Here is a 14,130-nt window from a genome sequence, read left to right on the forward strand (position 1 = left end):
TTAGCTGAAATAATACAGTGGGGCCTATAAATAGTGTCAAAAGTGCAGTAAGGCCCATGAATAGTAACAAAAATAAGCCGAATAGTAAAATAATTTTAATTTCTCATTTCAATCCAAATGCACACGTAGTATTTGAATGTTACTTAAGTAGTATTTAAATGTTAATTAAAAGGGCACATTAATAGGGTAACAGTGTTTTAGTATGTACGGTCATACAAAACTGCACAATCACTTATATATATATATATATATATATATATTTGGGATAATTCAATTGTTGCAAGTGGAGGAGGAGGGGTTGAACCCTAATTCTTTTTATAAAAGAGATCTCTTTTTTTTGGTTAAACTTAATAGGAAATGTTAACTAATGCTTGGTATTGGTTTAAGAACTATTTTTATAAATATTTTATGGGAAAAATGATAAAGTAATTAATTTTGTTAACAACTTTGAGTCTCATAATGTTAATGAAAAAGTATTTTATACCAAATGATATTACGTTATCTGTATCAAAATCTAATAAATAAAAGATATGTGTGCAAAATAACTACCCACTAACACATGTCTTTCATTTGTTAGTGGATTAGTTATTTTTTCTGATATATTTCATACTTATTGGATTTTAATACCGTTGACATGATATCATTTGATAACAAATACCTTTTCTTTTATGCAAAAAAAAAAAAAAAAAAAAAAAAAAAAAAAAAAATCTCATAGGAGTGGTCAGTGTCCTTGCCCCACTTAATCCCATATAGCATTATGACGTGGAATCACTTGGGCACTAATAAGGCTTTCCACTACTCGAGCTCACAGCTCCAGGCTGATGTGATGAGTCACAAGGACTTTTTACTGCTAGGTTACCTCCCTAGTTGCATGGTTAACAATTTGGATATTAATTAGTGGGTTTTTTTTTTTTTTTTTTTTTTGCTAAATATTCAGTTTTTACAAAATATATTATTGAAAATCTTTTGCCCCAAGTTATTTTATTTAGTAGCATGTGAGACTCAAGTTTAGTAAACTCGAGTTCCAAGTGAAAATTTAGTTTAGTGAAATCGAGTTTTAATAGGCGCTCACATAGATAATTTGATGTGGTATTTTAAAATAAAATATTCCATGTGGAATTATTCAAGTTTATGAAACTTGAGTTCCATTTCTTTAACTCAAGTTTACTAAATTTCAATTCCATTTCTTTAATTTTTCTTAAAGAACTCGAGTTTCATTTAGTTGCATTTTTTCAAGTGGAATTTGAGTTTGACAAACTCAAATTCCTTAAAATTTTTTTGCTAAAATGAAACTTGAGTTTACTTAAGTCAAATTCGATACATAGATTCACATGATCCATGTGTCTGTTTGTTTAGCAAACTTGAGTTCTAAAATGAGTTATATAACTAAATAACTTTGGGTAGAGGTATTTCAATAATATATATTTTTTCTTTTTTTGTGTGCAAAAACTGAATATTTGAAAAAAAAAAAAAAAAAAAACCTTAATTATTGCCAACAAGAAAAGTAGAAAAAGTTCCATTTTTAATCTTTTACGGTTTTACCACTCGGAAATTAATTTGGGCCGTTCACAAGGTCATCCCAAGTCCCAACCCAAAAATCTAGACTCAACTTACAAAGCCCACACGGCCCACTCAAAATTCCAATAAAATCCCCACAAACCCTAGCACATTTATCTCTCTCAGTGTGCCTGCCTTCCCTTCTCCCATTTGCAAAAACCACACACAGATAGAGGGATAAGCTTTCAAAGCTGTGAAAGATGAAGTACAACCCAAGAGTCACGAGCTCTCGCCGCAAGAACAGGAAGGCTCACTTCACTGCCCCATCAAGCGTGAGGCGAGTCCTCATGAGCGCACCCGTCTCCACCGAGCTCAGATCCAAATACAACGTCCGATCCATGCCGGTGCGCAAAGACGACGAGGTCCAGGTCGTGCGCGGCACCTTCAAGGGTCGCGAGGGCAAGGTTGTCCAGGTCTACCGTCGCAAGTGGGTCATCCACATCGAGCGGATCACCCGAGAGAAAGTGAATGGCTCCACCGTCAACGTCGGTGTCAACCCTTCCAAGGTCGTCATCACCAAGCTCCGCCTCGACAAGGACCGCAAGTCGCTTCTCGACCGCAAGGCCAAGGGTCGTGCTGCTGCTGACAAGGAAAAGGGGACCAAGTTCACTGCTGAGGATATCATCCAGAACGTCGATTAAAATCGGTCCTAGATTCTTCTTTATCATTTGTACTTTTTGCTTTCGGTTTCTCAGTTTTTAACATTTTACATTCGGATAATATATTTTTGTGCTTTTTGAGAATCTATCTATCTATCTATCTATCTTTTTGAAATGACAAAGCAGAAATGATAAATGACCTTTGGTTTAGTTGCGCTGCCCGAATGCAGTGGTATCGATTTTGTTTTCATTACTGTTTGTCTAATAGTTTGCTTAAATTCATAATTTTCACTCTCATAAAAATTTTACTATATATATATATTTGTTTGGAATGTTCTTGTGAATATTGCTTGATTTATCATTAGTGACATTGTATCCGAGTTGTTTTTGGATGCTCGATATACCATTAGAACCCGAGACCTTGTATTATACAATTCTGATGCAGTTGATTGTGAGTGGTGGGGTTGTCCAACACTCAGTTGTGGTCATAGTTTGGATGCCACCTGAGAAAATGCTTTTTTTTTTTTTCCTTATTTTACCTATGTATTACATCTTGAACAATGTGTATTTGATCTTATAGATTCTAGCATTTTTTTCATACCATATAATGCTAGCCTAAGTTAGCTTTGGAATTTCTTCAACTCTTTGCCTTTGAGATTGGCATTTGCCCAATTAAGCTCAACATTTCAATCATGAATTGGTCTTCTTATCATACATTTATCAAGGGAAATAGTCCATAATCGTTTATTGAACACGCAAGTAAAAACTAAATGATTACGACTCTTCTTTATGCTTCTAAAGAGAGAAAAACACACACCCTCATAGCATGTCTCTAAACTTGCAAGCCAATTCCTTGTTAAGATTGAATGACAACAGGATATTTAGGCACAACCATAGAGAACCATTTCCATTTCAACAATTTTACTTCAAACTTTTCTATTCTAATAAGTTTCCAGAGTCTTAGTACATGTGTACTCCTGATTTCAAAGCAGTCCCAAGAGATAATAGTTAGCTTGATGCAATTGAATGTCAAACAACCAACCATGAATCAACACTAAGTCCTCTAGTTACAAGTTGAAATCCCATCATGCAGAACACTAGATGGTTTTGGAGCACAATTATTTGCTGTTTCATAGATCACCAATGGAAAGTTTTCACCTTGCCTCAAACAATGCTTTATGAAAGGTCTAGCAAGTTATCTTATGCCAAGAGTTTTTCTTCTACTCCATGAACACTATGCTGGTATTGAAATGGTCAATAAGCTTCTATTCCCTTAGTATACTGCCTGTGTGCAAAATAAGCGTCTATTCCTTTAACAGACAGAACTCAGCAAGCTATATGTCTCGAGTCAAGCAAAGTAAAAATGTTCCACATATATCTTATAATAGAAGCCATATTCAAATTTTCATTTCTTTAGTCCTAACATCACTTCTTCTCGGTCCTAACCTCATTTCTTTCAGGAACATGTAGAGCATGCCAAAGCTGCTTTAGCTCCTATAGCTGTATCCATGCACCCTTACAGATATATGCATTAGATCAATGATCAGTTTGCCTGAACCTTTTATACTATTTACAGCTTGAACAATTGAAGCCTACCAACATAGGATAGATCCTCTGCACTATTAGAAAGATACATTGGCAGAAATCTTTTCAAAGGTTGAAAATCCTAAAGCTGCTTAATGCTGAAAGCTTCTTAATGGCATACGCAGTCTGAATTGGAGCATGTCCACCCTAAAATTCAGAATGGGGAGGACTTTATGTATCCGAAACCTCAACAAGGAATTGAAAGAATACTTCACTTTTGCTTTGATATGCCCTTGAAGCAAAAAGGTGTCTAAAACTCATTCAAAACTTACTGAATGGTATAAGTTGAATCACTATGAACAGAAAAACACAAGTTGGAAAGTTTAAGCCATTGACATTTTAGAAAAATCTATGTTATGTTTAAAGTTTAATCAGATGCTGGATAAGCTTAGAAAACACCTCCGTACCATTGATAAGAAGTTACTGTGATAGTGGATCACCCTGGATTAGACCTTTCCTGCCCTGCCATCAAAATAGGCTTCCAAAATGCCATTAATAGCTACTGAGTAGTATTCTGTATTTTTGAGAAGTTATACAAAGCTTGACCCTATTTTTGAATCTGTTAAAGCCTCTCTAAAGTATAGAAAATAAAATAGGTCAATGGAATCATACGTCCTAGTAGCAGACCTAGCAGAAGACCCTTCTCTATGGAATCATACTCGTGAAAGTTGTTTGAGTAGGACAATTGAAATCATTAAAGTGAGAGACTTTACACATAAGGTTCTAGATATGCAAGATGGTGCTACAAAGAAGATATTGGTTAGACCTTTTGTCTAACCAACATTTTGGGTTCAAGAGCGATGGTTGTGGGCCTTGCCCATCTCCAAACAATAAATTGACCTTTTGTCTCCGGCTTTATGCATTTATCTTTGCTTTTCGATATGGACATTACGGCCCAAACGGAGCCAGGATTTTTTTTTTTAAGGGAGTCAAATTAAAATTAAAAAAAAAAAACCTTTTTGCATATAATGTATTTTTTTATATATAAAAATATATTATAAGAATATCAAAGTTTGGTTACAGACTTGGTTGTAGTCGTTGGTTATAACTCTCACTAAAAAAACAACTATAACTCTTACTAAAAAAAATTAATATGGCTACGTATATATTGAAAATATAATCATTTTAGTGCATGTTTTTTATGTCTTTAATAGGAATGTCATTTTTGTGCCAATTAGATGTTATATATATTATTTGATCCATAAATTTATTTTTTATGCTTAATTTTAGACTACAAAAATTTGAAATTTAAATATTTAATTAATGATGTAGCTATTGATATTTGATCTTTTGGAAATTTCATAAGCATGAAAGGTATAAGAAGAAATTGTAATCTAGTAGTAGTAGATTTGTCATAATTCAGATCTAATAAAAAAATATCGAGTGAAATTGTAACAATTTTCTAAAATCAAATTTGTAGCTAAACTTGTAGCTACAAGTTTGTCCTTTGTAGCAATAATTTGAGATACAAATAAAAGCATTTTCTAATTCCGTAAGTGTAAATCAAACTGGACAATTGTGTGCTAAGATTAACCAAAAGATTGGGTAAGTAAAAAAGAAACTCATTCATTTTGTTGTGAAGCATATGACTTAATTATTTTCACAAGTGGGGGTCTGGTGGTTGTTGCAAAAAGCAAGGAGGCAAAGAAACTCATTACTCGTAATTTTTTTGGTAAGATTTAAATGAACCCTAGACTTCAAAATTTTAAATGGGTTTGGGTTAGCACTCCCAGGTATTGAAAGAGATATAAATATTGGACCTCGTTAAGTTGCATATCTGTAGATACGGATACCTTATTTTGCAATCATAGGAAAAAATAAAGGGCAAGGCTAAAAAATCTTCATTTACATGTGCGTAAATTTAATCTAGAGTAAAAATTCATATCATAATGGGTCATTATGGAATTCATTGACAAAGTGGTCATAAAATCTTAAGTTTTGACCAAGTCACATAAAAACATGATTTTCAATGGTTAAAATGATTTTAAAGTGAGCTTAAATGTGTGGAATTAAAATTGATTGATTTTGATGGGTTCTTAAGAGGAGTAATGGCCAAGAGTCTTGTAACTCAAATGGTTGGCACTTCGTGGTGTTTCTAATTAGATATCTAATGTTCAAATTCTCCAACTCCCAAACATTGTAACACACACACACACACACACACACACAAAGAGGAATAATGAAAGTCAAATAAAATCTTAATTATCATTAGTTTAATTGAAAGATTAATTATAGTCATGCATCATCCATTAGAAGATAACGCAAATTAGGGTCTGTTTGGTTGAGAGATGGAAAAGTGGGAGAATAGAAGTGGAGAAGGGATAGAAAAGTTGGGGGGGGGGGGGGGTGGAAGAGAATAGAAGAGATTTTAGTTTTGGAAAATGTAGTTTGTATACATGTACTCTTATGCCCCTATTAAATAATAAAAAAAGACAACAAATTAGCACAAAAAAAAAAAAAAAAATGATGAACCAAAAATAAAACCCTAAACATATGGGAAAAAAAGGGATGAGAATTACTAGAAAAAGGCAAAAACTAAAAAAGAAAACCAAAGAAAAAGAAAAAAGAAAAGAAGAAGAAAAGAAAATATTGGTAATAGAAAATGACAAAAAGGAGAGAGAGAGAGAGAGAGAGAGAGAGAGAGAAAATCTATGTGAACATTGCACATGGGCTTTTCAATCTACATGAGCAAAAATTTTATTCAGTGTTCTCTCTAGTTTTCTCCCTGATTTGGGAAGAAAACATTTTGGTGTGCATAAGAAGAAAACGCTCAAGTCTCACCCGTTTTCTCTTCTAAAATCACTTCAACCAAACACTCAAAAAATTATTCTCTCTATTTATCTTTCTCCCTTTTTTATCCCCCTAAAATCACCCCAACCAAACGGAGCCTTAATTGTGGAATTTCTTATGATAAAAAATTATTTATTTATTTTTCAAAAATAAATAATTAGAATAATAATTTGGAAGGGCCAATCCAATTGGAATCATTTCATTCAAAAAAGAGTTCATTTTGATAATTTTAAAAAAGGACTTATCCTTTAAATAGTAAAAAAAATTAGAATAAATTTGTATTGGGTGCCAAAAAAAAAATTGAAAACTAGGGTTAAATTGTTGATTGACACTTTGACCGAGCTTCGAAGTACCAACTAGACCCTTCTATTTCTTGAATGAAAATTTGAGAAGTCAAATCAGCACTTTGATTTCACACCTCCAAAAGGGGTGCATGGGCTAGAGGCAGAGATTTGTTAAGTCTAGTCCACAAGAGGATTAGTTTAAGTTTTCCTAATTTATCTTGGTTAATTATTTCAAAACTTGGTTAATTATTTGAGTTTTCTTTGCGTAGAAGAATTGTTTATTCCTTGTCAAAAGAAAGGTATTCCTTGTCCAACCCAAGGTAAATTTTATTCCTTGTCTTACTAAGAAAGATGTTCATTGTCTATCGAGAAAAGAAATGTGTTCCTTATCCATTAAAGAATACGTATTGAAGCCTTATATAGACATGTACAACACAAGGAGTAACTTTATTTTGTGGAAGAGTTAGAGAACAATGATTTGTCTAGTGTGAGAGATTAAGCCTTTTTTGGTGTGTTAATGAGAGGGTAACTTTAGGTGTCTTCCATTAAATGATTAAATTCTTAATTTCGTAATAACTTAAGTTTTTGAGATAATCGATAATTTATTATGGTATTAGAGTAAGATATCACGTGAAGCTCTTTGCTGTTTGAGTTATTTGTACACTATCTATCGGAGAAGCTAGACAAAATGGTTTATGGGAAATTTGATAGACATTTCCTGAATGCAAACATTGTCAATGGAAATTTGATGTTGATAGGGTTCAAACGTGGTGTTGAATTGTGATATAGATTCGCATACTTTTAGGCTATTATTAGAACTATTGACCTTGAAGATCTTGGATATCATGCTAACATTGATGTTGGAATGTTCAGACTTGAAAAGGAATTATAGAATGATTTCTGATTAGGAAAATCTACCCTGGCTGGAAAACATTTAAAGAGTGTTGATTGGGGGCCAAATAATTGGCCAAATTGTATATATATCAGAGAAATTGTAGAATTCACATTTTAATATGAATTAAAATTAATGAGTCACTACGACGTATGCATGCAGTCACACTCTTCTCTAAAAAGTTTCATAATTATTATTTTGTTTTGTTTTGTAGTTTTTTTGGCTAAATAAAAAAAAAAAGTGAAATTTTGGGAGCACGTTAATTTTTACCACGATGAGTTAATTAAACTCCCACGCTATATGGCCTTGCCAACTCCGATACTAAGGCATTTTTCATAACTCAAACTCAAGCGTTAATGCAAGGTGGACAAGGTGCTTAACCACTAAATTCTCATCATGAGGTCATAATTATTAATTTGTGGTTCCACTCTTGATTTGTAAATTAAAAGGGATGGACAAAGTGAAACTTTCGTTTTGTTTGTTTTGACATTAATATTTTCTAAAGAGTGAATCATTTTCTAAAAAGTATTTTCTAGAAAACTATCTTATTTTCTAATTTTTGTTAGTAAACTTAAAATGAGTTGGAAAACTATTTATTGACTTTCCTTCTTTAGCTTGGTGTGAGATAATATTGTTTTTTTAGAAAATTTTAGCAGAAAACAACTGTATTTCATGCTAAGCTAAATAAAGAAAGTTATGAGATACTTTTCCTTTTACTCAATTTTTTGAGAGATGCTATGTCTACAATATTTTTACAACAAATCACAAGTGGTTAGTTATTATTGGTTCAAATTTCAAACTAACGCTAAGATTACTTTTTTACCCCAACAATAACAATTTGTTACTTAAGATTTGTTGTAAAAATATTGTAGACATATCATTTCTCCAATTTTTTTTCTTGATACTATCAAATACAAGAATACGCATAAAATTTTTCTTACATAAGGTTTTCCAAAAAAAAAAAAAAAACAAAATTTTTTTCAATTACTAATCCATAGCAGTACATAGAGCACTTGCGCTGACAAAGCATACAATACAATCTTTAGACTAGTAGTAACTAATATAGAGCCGACGGTCCAGTGGCCGGTATCGGAGGTTTGGTTACTGAAACCTCAATTCGATTGAACCATTTGGTGGGTTAGCCATGTCCCACACTGTCACGTAGGCCCTACGCATAAGCCCTCCATTGCTGACCATCCTTGGCACCATAAAACAACAAGATCCATCCATCATTTTAATAATTCCATATGTAATCCATTTTTTTTTTTTTGGCTGACTAAAAAAGAGGTAGGAACTTGGAGGTAAATCACATCCTACCGGGCAGGATATACCATGAGATTCTCTCATTAGTTTGTGGTCTTGGTGCTAATGAGTCCCGCACTACTTGAACTCAAGTGTTATGGCGAGGTAGATTAGGTGCTGACCCCACTAAACTTTCTAACCGCGTTCATATGTACACACAATACCATTTCATAGCTCCAATTAGGCAATTACTACCTTTTGAATACTATTAACCCCCACCCCCACAAAAAAGAAGAAGGAATACTACTATCCAGAATAATACCTAATAGTATCACTTAAAAGGGATTAATGTACAACTAATATGTTAAAATCCCAAGGATTAGTTTCGCCGTTCTTAATCTTGTGTGATTCATGAAGTTATTGCTTTAAGTGTGAGTTGGATTAATTTTTTAGTTTATTTACATGTGTATAGCCTTTTAAAGGTTCACTTTTTCTTTAATGTAAACTGTACGTTTATCAATTTTCAAACAAATAAACAAATAAACTGTTAAAACTTAAAAGAAGTTAACCCTCCTTTTCTAGAAACAAACACGCACGCATATAAATGAGAGAGAATTATGAGATTCAAACACAAAGGTACAAGAAATTAACTAATCAAACACAAGTGAGCTAATTATATATAGGCATATAAAACCATATATAGAGGGTTTTTTTTTTTTTTTTTTTTTTTAAATTTATTTATTTTAATATCAGATAGAATTTCTACTTTAGCCTAATCTGAGTGTATATGTGTGTGAAATTCCTTTCTGAAAACTTGAATCCCGGCCCTTACCCCCCATCCTACAAACACTTATACTTGTAAAGTAACTACCGCACTAAGGATGCGTTGTGGTCATATATAAAAGGTGTTAGAGCAACTATAAAATGATTAATTGGAGGACTTTAACAACCTAATAAATGAATGTTTGAAATGCTTTTTTTCGTAATTGGTGACACATGTTAATAAAACTAGTTGCAGATATGTGCGTTGCCCATGATAATTTTTTAGGTAAAATACTATTTTAGTCTTTAAACTTTATAAAGAGTAAAAAAAAAATAGTTTATCATATTTTTCATAATCTTGTCTATAACGTTTTTTTACCATTATTATATATTTACTGGTTGATAATTTGCATAACATAGATATTAAATAAGAAGTAGAATTGTTTATTAGATTTTTTTAAGTCAAAGTATATGAAGATTATATATATATATATATATAATTAAGGTTAAATGAAATGTAAAAAAAAAAAAAAAAAAAAGAGATTATAAAATTTTTCAACTTTATCTCATTTTTAATTATGATAGGAAATATAATTTCCCTAGTTAGAGTTTGATTAGTTTTAAGTTTAAAATTTATATTATTATATTTAATTTTTGATTATTGATTTGATTAAGTGAATGTAATGGTTGATTTTATTGCACTATGAAGTTTTCAATGTCCTTTGTATAGTCATCTCTATTTTATTTTTTACTCCACTTGACAACTTTTTTATTTTCCAAATAACGGTTACTAATTGACGTTTAATTTTATTTATTTTTTTCTTCCTTTATTTATTCTTTATTACTTTGTTTGTTCCCTTGCTAGTTGTAATTTTTATGGTTATCAATAAGAAATAGATATCATGGATGACTTAAATAGTTATAGATGTAGTTACGTTGGTGCCTTAGTGGCATGTCAAATGTTTTTTTTTTTTTTTCCTTCTTCTGATGAATTTTCAAGAAAATATGAAAGGCATTTCTTTAGTTTGGTCTCAATCAATTAAGACACCCATAATATCTTAACAGAAGTACTGATGAGCCTTAAATTTTTTTTAATTTATGAAGTGGTTAGGTTAGTGGTATGTCAAAGTTTTTTTTTTTTTTTTTAAAAAAATCCCAAGGAAATGTAAAAGGTTTTTATTTATTTTTAAAAAGAAAAGAAAAGAAAAGAAATGGTTACTAATTGACCACTTTTTTATTTTCCAAATAATGGTTACTAATTGACATTTGATTTGATTTCTTTTTTTCTTCCTTTATTTATTCTTCATTACTTTGTTTGTTTTCTCACTAGTTGTAATTTTTATGTTTATCAATAAGAAATAGATATCATGGATGACTTAAATAGTTATAGATATAGTTACGTTAATGGTATGTTAAAAGTTTTTTTTATTTTATTTTAAGTCAAATGGTTTTTTTTTTTTCAAGGAAATATGAAATAGTTTGGTCTCAATCAATTAAGACATCCATAATACCTTAATGGACGTAGTAATGAGCCTTAATTTTTTTTTTTAATGTATGAAGTGGTTAGGTTAGTGGTATGTCAAAGTTTTTTTTTTAAAAAAAAATCCAAGGAAATGTAAAAGGTCTGTAAAAAAAGAAAAGAAAAGAAATGGTGACCTTTTGAATTGTAGAAATATGATTGTTTTAATTACCTTGTTATGGATTTCATTATTTAGTTATAAACATTTAAATTAAAGTAGATGAATATATAAATACAAAATTATATGTAAAGTTACAATTGCACAAGATAAATATGTATAGATAATATATATATATATATATATATATAAATTTATATGTATGATTTTTGATTATTCATGAATCATTATTTCATTGTTTACTTATAAATATCTAAATTAAATTTTTTTTATAAGAAAAATCTAATTAAAATAGATGAATATGTAAAGGTAAAATTATATGAAAAGTTAAAATTACCCAAAATGAATGTTTAACCACTGGTAGATATATGTAGGTGTGATAATTCGTGTTCGCGGGTTGGGTTTGTGTTGTGTCAAGTCATGAGTATTTGGCTATACGAGTTGACCCGAACTCGACCTGTTTGCTAAACGTGTCAGGAATCCTCAACTTGAACATGACCTGTTTATTAAATAGGTCAACCCGACCCAACACGTTTAACTCGTTTAATTAACAAGTTATATAAAAGTCAATACAAATGACCCATTTTATAATCTATTTAATTAATAGGTCATACTTAACCAATATAATCTTTATCAATTCCCATGTACATAAAATTAAAATACAATTACAACTATAAATATTAGTAAACATATAAAAACAACCATAAATTAAGTAATAATATCAAAATAACTAATAACTTTGTAAGCTAAATAGGTCAAATGGGTCAGACGGGTTCGCATGTTGAACACGAACCCGACTCGTTTATTAAACAGGTTAGCCGTGTCAACCCGAATATGACTCGAACTTGTTTAGCCTTAACCTATGACCTGTTTATAAAGGGGTTAGTTGTGTCAGGTTTGCAGGTTGTGTCAGATTTTGCCACCCCTAGATAGATGTTTTTTGAAGACTAAAAGTATGCTTGATTGCTTTAGCTAGAACTATATAACTATGCAAATATTGTTGCGAGTGGTTCCATCATTTACAAATTATCAAGTTTGGTAGTCTTACATAATAGATATTTCATTTAGCAAAAAAATTTACATGAACTTCTCTTTTGTGACAACTTTTTTTTTTTATTTATTTATGTTGAAACAACTCAAGAATATTAAGAATTAAGTTACTGCATTTTGTAGCTGTAAAATACGTTAGTGATATAAAAAATAGAAAATTTTTAAATATTTTAAAAACATTTTTAGTAGATTGTAATATAAAACATTTTTTTTTCTCAATTTTGTATGTAACTTTTCCAAGGCATGCTATGTAACATAGGAGCATTATATTATTATATATTATATGTATAATGCAGTAGAATAATATTTAATAATCAAAGAGAGAAAAAAAAAAAAAAAACTTAAAACACAAAACTAAATCACATCAACCCAAAGTAGAATTCTAATTAACACAAAAGTTCATCAACCTATAGTATGGATACAATAAAAAGAAAAAATCAAACAAAAAATGAAAAAAAATTGAGAGAGAGAGAGAAGTAACATTTTTTGTGTAAGAAGACTATGCATAGAATGGACAATAAAATGTCAAATTTATAGTAAGATGTTGAGAATAAGAATAGTCAAAATAAAATAAAATAAAAGGGTAGAGAGAGAATGAAATTAAGGTAGAAATTAGTTGGGAGATAAAATGGTAAAAGGAGGGGAGAGTTTGGGAAAATTAATAATATAAATGATGGTTAAATGATATTTTAATTTTTAAATAATGGAGTTTTTAAGCTACCTTAAATGAGAAAATGTTTAAACAAATATAGAAACAAAAAAGATAATGATGTGGCTGCTAATGTGGTTCAATTGGAGCATAGCAACAATAAATGCTACGCTTCAGTTTTTAGATATATATATATATATATATAGTTTAGTAAAATTCCTAGTATTACTACTATGATGTCGTTTTGTCCAGCAACATATATAACCACAATATATAGCTAGGTAGTGAGGATAATTGCTATTCACATGGACCTTAAAAGAGTAGGTTAGGTTATAGGTTATAAGGTTCTTCGGTGGTGGTGATGGAAATGAGAGAAAAATTTCAAAATCCGTACCTGTTGGTTGGTGTAAGAGATGAAGTGAAACAAATGATGGAGCAAAGACAAAAAGAAGTCTCTGGTTAGAACACAACAAATGAAAGGTAATTATGAGTAAAAGAAAGTTATATTTGTGGAGAATGTCACTTACAAGATTGTGGAGCTAAGTTCGAGTAAGAAGTTCAAGCATTGCTTGAACTCCATTATTGAGCTTATGTTTAGTTGAGGACAAGGTGTGGAGGGCCTCTACGGCTCTATCCACAAACTCGGCAAAGAGAACATCTAAAGAGGCATAAGTGAAGAAACCTCATGAGCTAGAGGCGGAGAATTTTATTAATGATGCACAAAAATCGTCAGTGAGTTGATCGTCTACACACGTGCCAATGGGTGTACCTGAAGAACAAAAGAGAAGAACTAATCAGAGAGCACTAGTGGGATGCTGGCCAAAAACCCTTCGTAGGTTAAGTCAGTGATAGAAGAATTTCCAAGAACTCAAGAGTGCAAGAGTTAGGGAGAATTCACCTAACTCAAGAAGGTTAGGGTTTGTGGAATATATAGCAGTGGAGAGCTGACTTGAATCCCTTGATATGAGGGAATTTCCTTATAGAGAGAAGGATCCCAAGATATTTGGGATCACCTTCCCATATATAAGAGATCTGATTGTGTGATAGAATCTTTGGTTGTGATGTGCAAGTAATTTTCATGTAA

General features: G+C 31.1%; 1 protein-coding gene across 1 annotated transcript; it reads left to right on the top strand.

The window, feature by feature from the left end:
* Positions 1 to 1,658: 1,658 nt before the first annotated feature.
* On the top strand, positions 1,659 to 2,366 carry LOC126709373 (60S ribosomal protein L26-1-like). Its single transcript, XM_050409585.1, has one exon. The coding sequence runs from the start codon at positions 1,758 to 1,760 to the stop codon at positions 2,196 to 2,198; it is 441 nt and encodes a 146-aa protein (XP_050265542.1). The 5' UTR covers positions 1,659 to 1,757; the 3' UTR covers positions 2,199 to 2,366.
* Positions 2,367 to 14,130: the final 11,764 nt, after the last annotated feature.

The sequence above is a fragment of the Quercus robur genome, chromosome 12 (assembly GCF_932294415.1).
Source record: "Quercus robur chromosome 12, dhQueRobu3.1, whole genome shotgun sequence".
Taxonomy (NCBI): Eukaryota; Viridiplantae; Streptophyta; class Magnoliopsida; order Fagales; family Fagaceae; genus Quercus; species Quercus robur.

Coding starts and splice junctions, on each gene's coding strand:
- LOC126709373 (XM_050409585.1), top strand. CDS start 1,758: ATGAAGTACAACCCAAGAGTCACGAGCTCTCGCCGCAAGAACAGGAAG.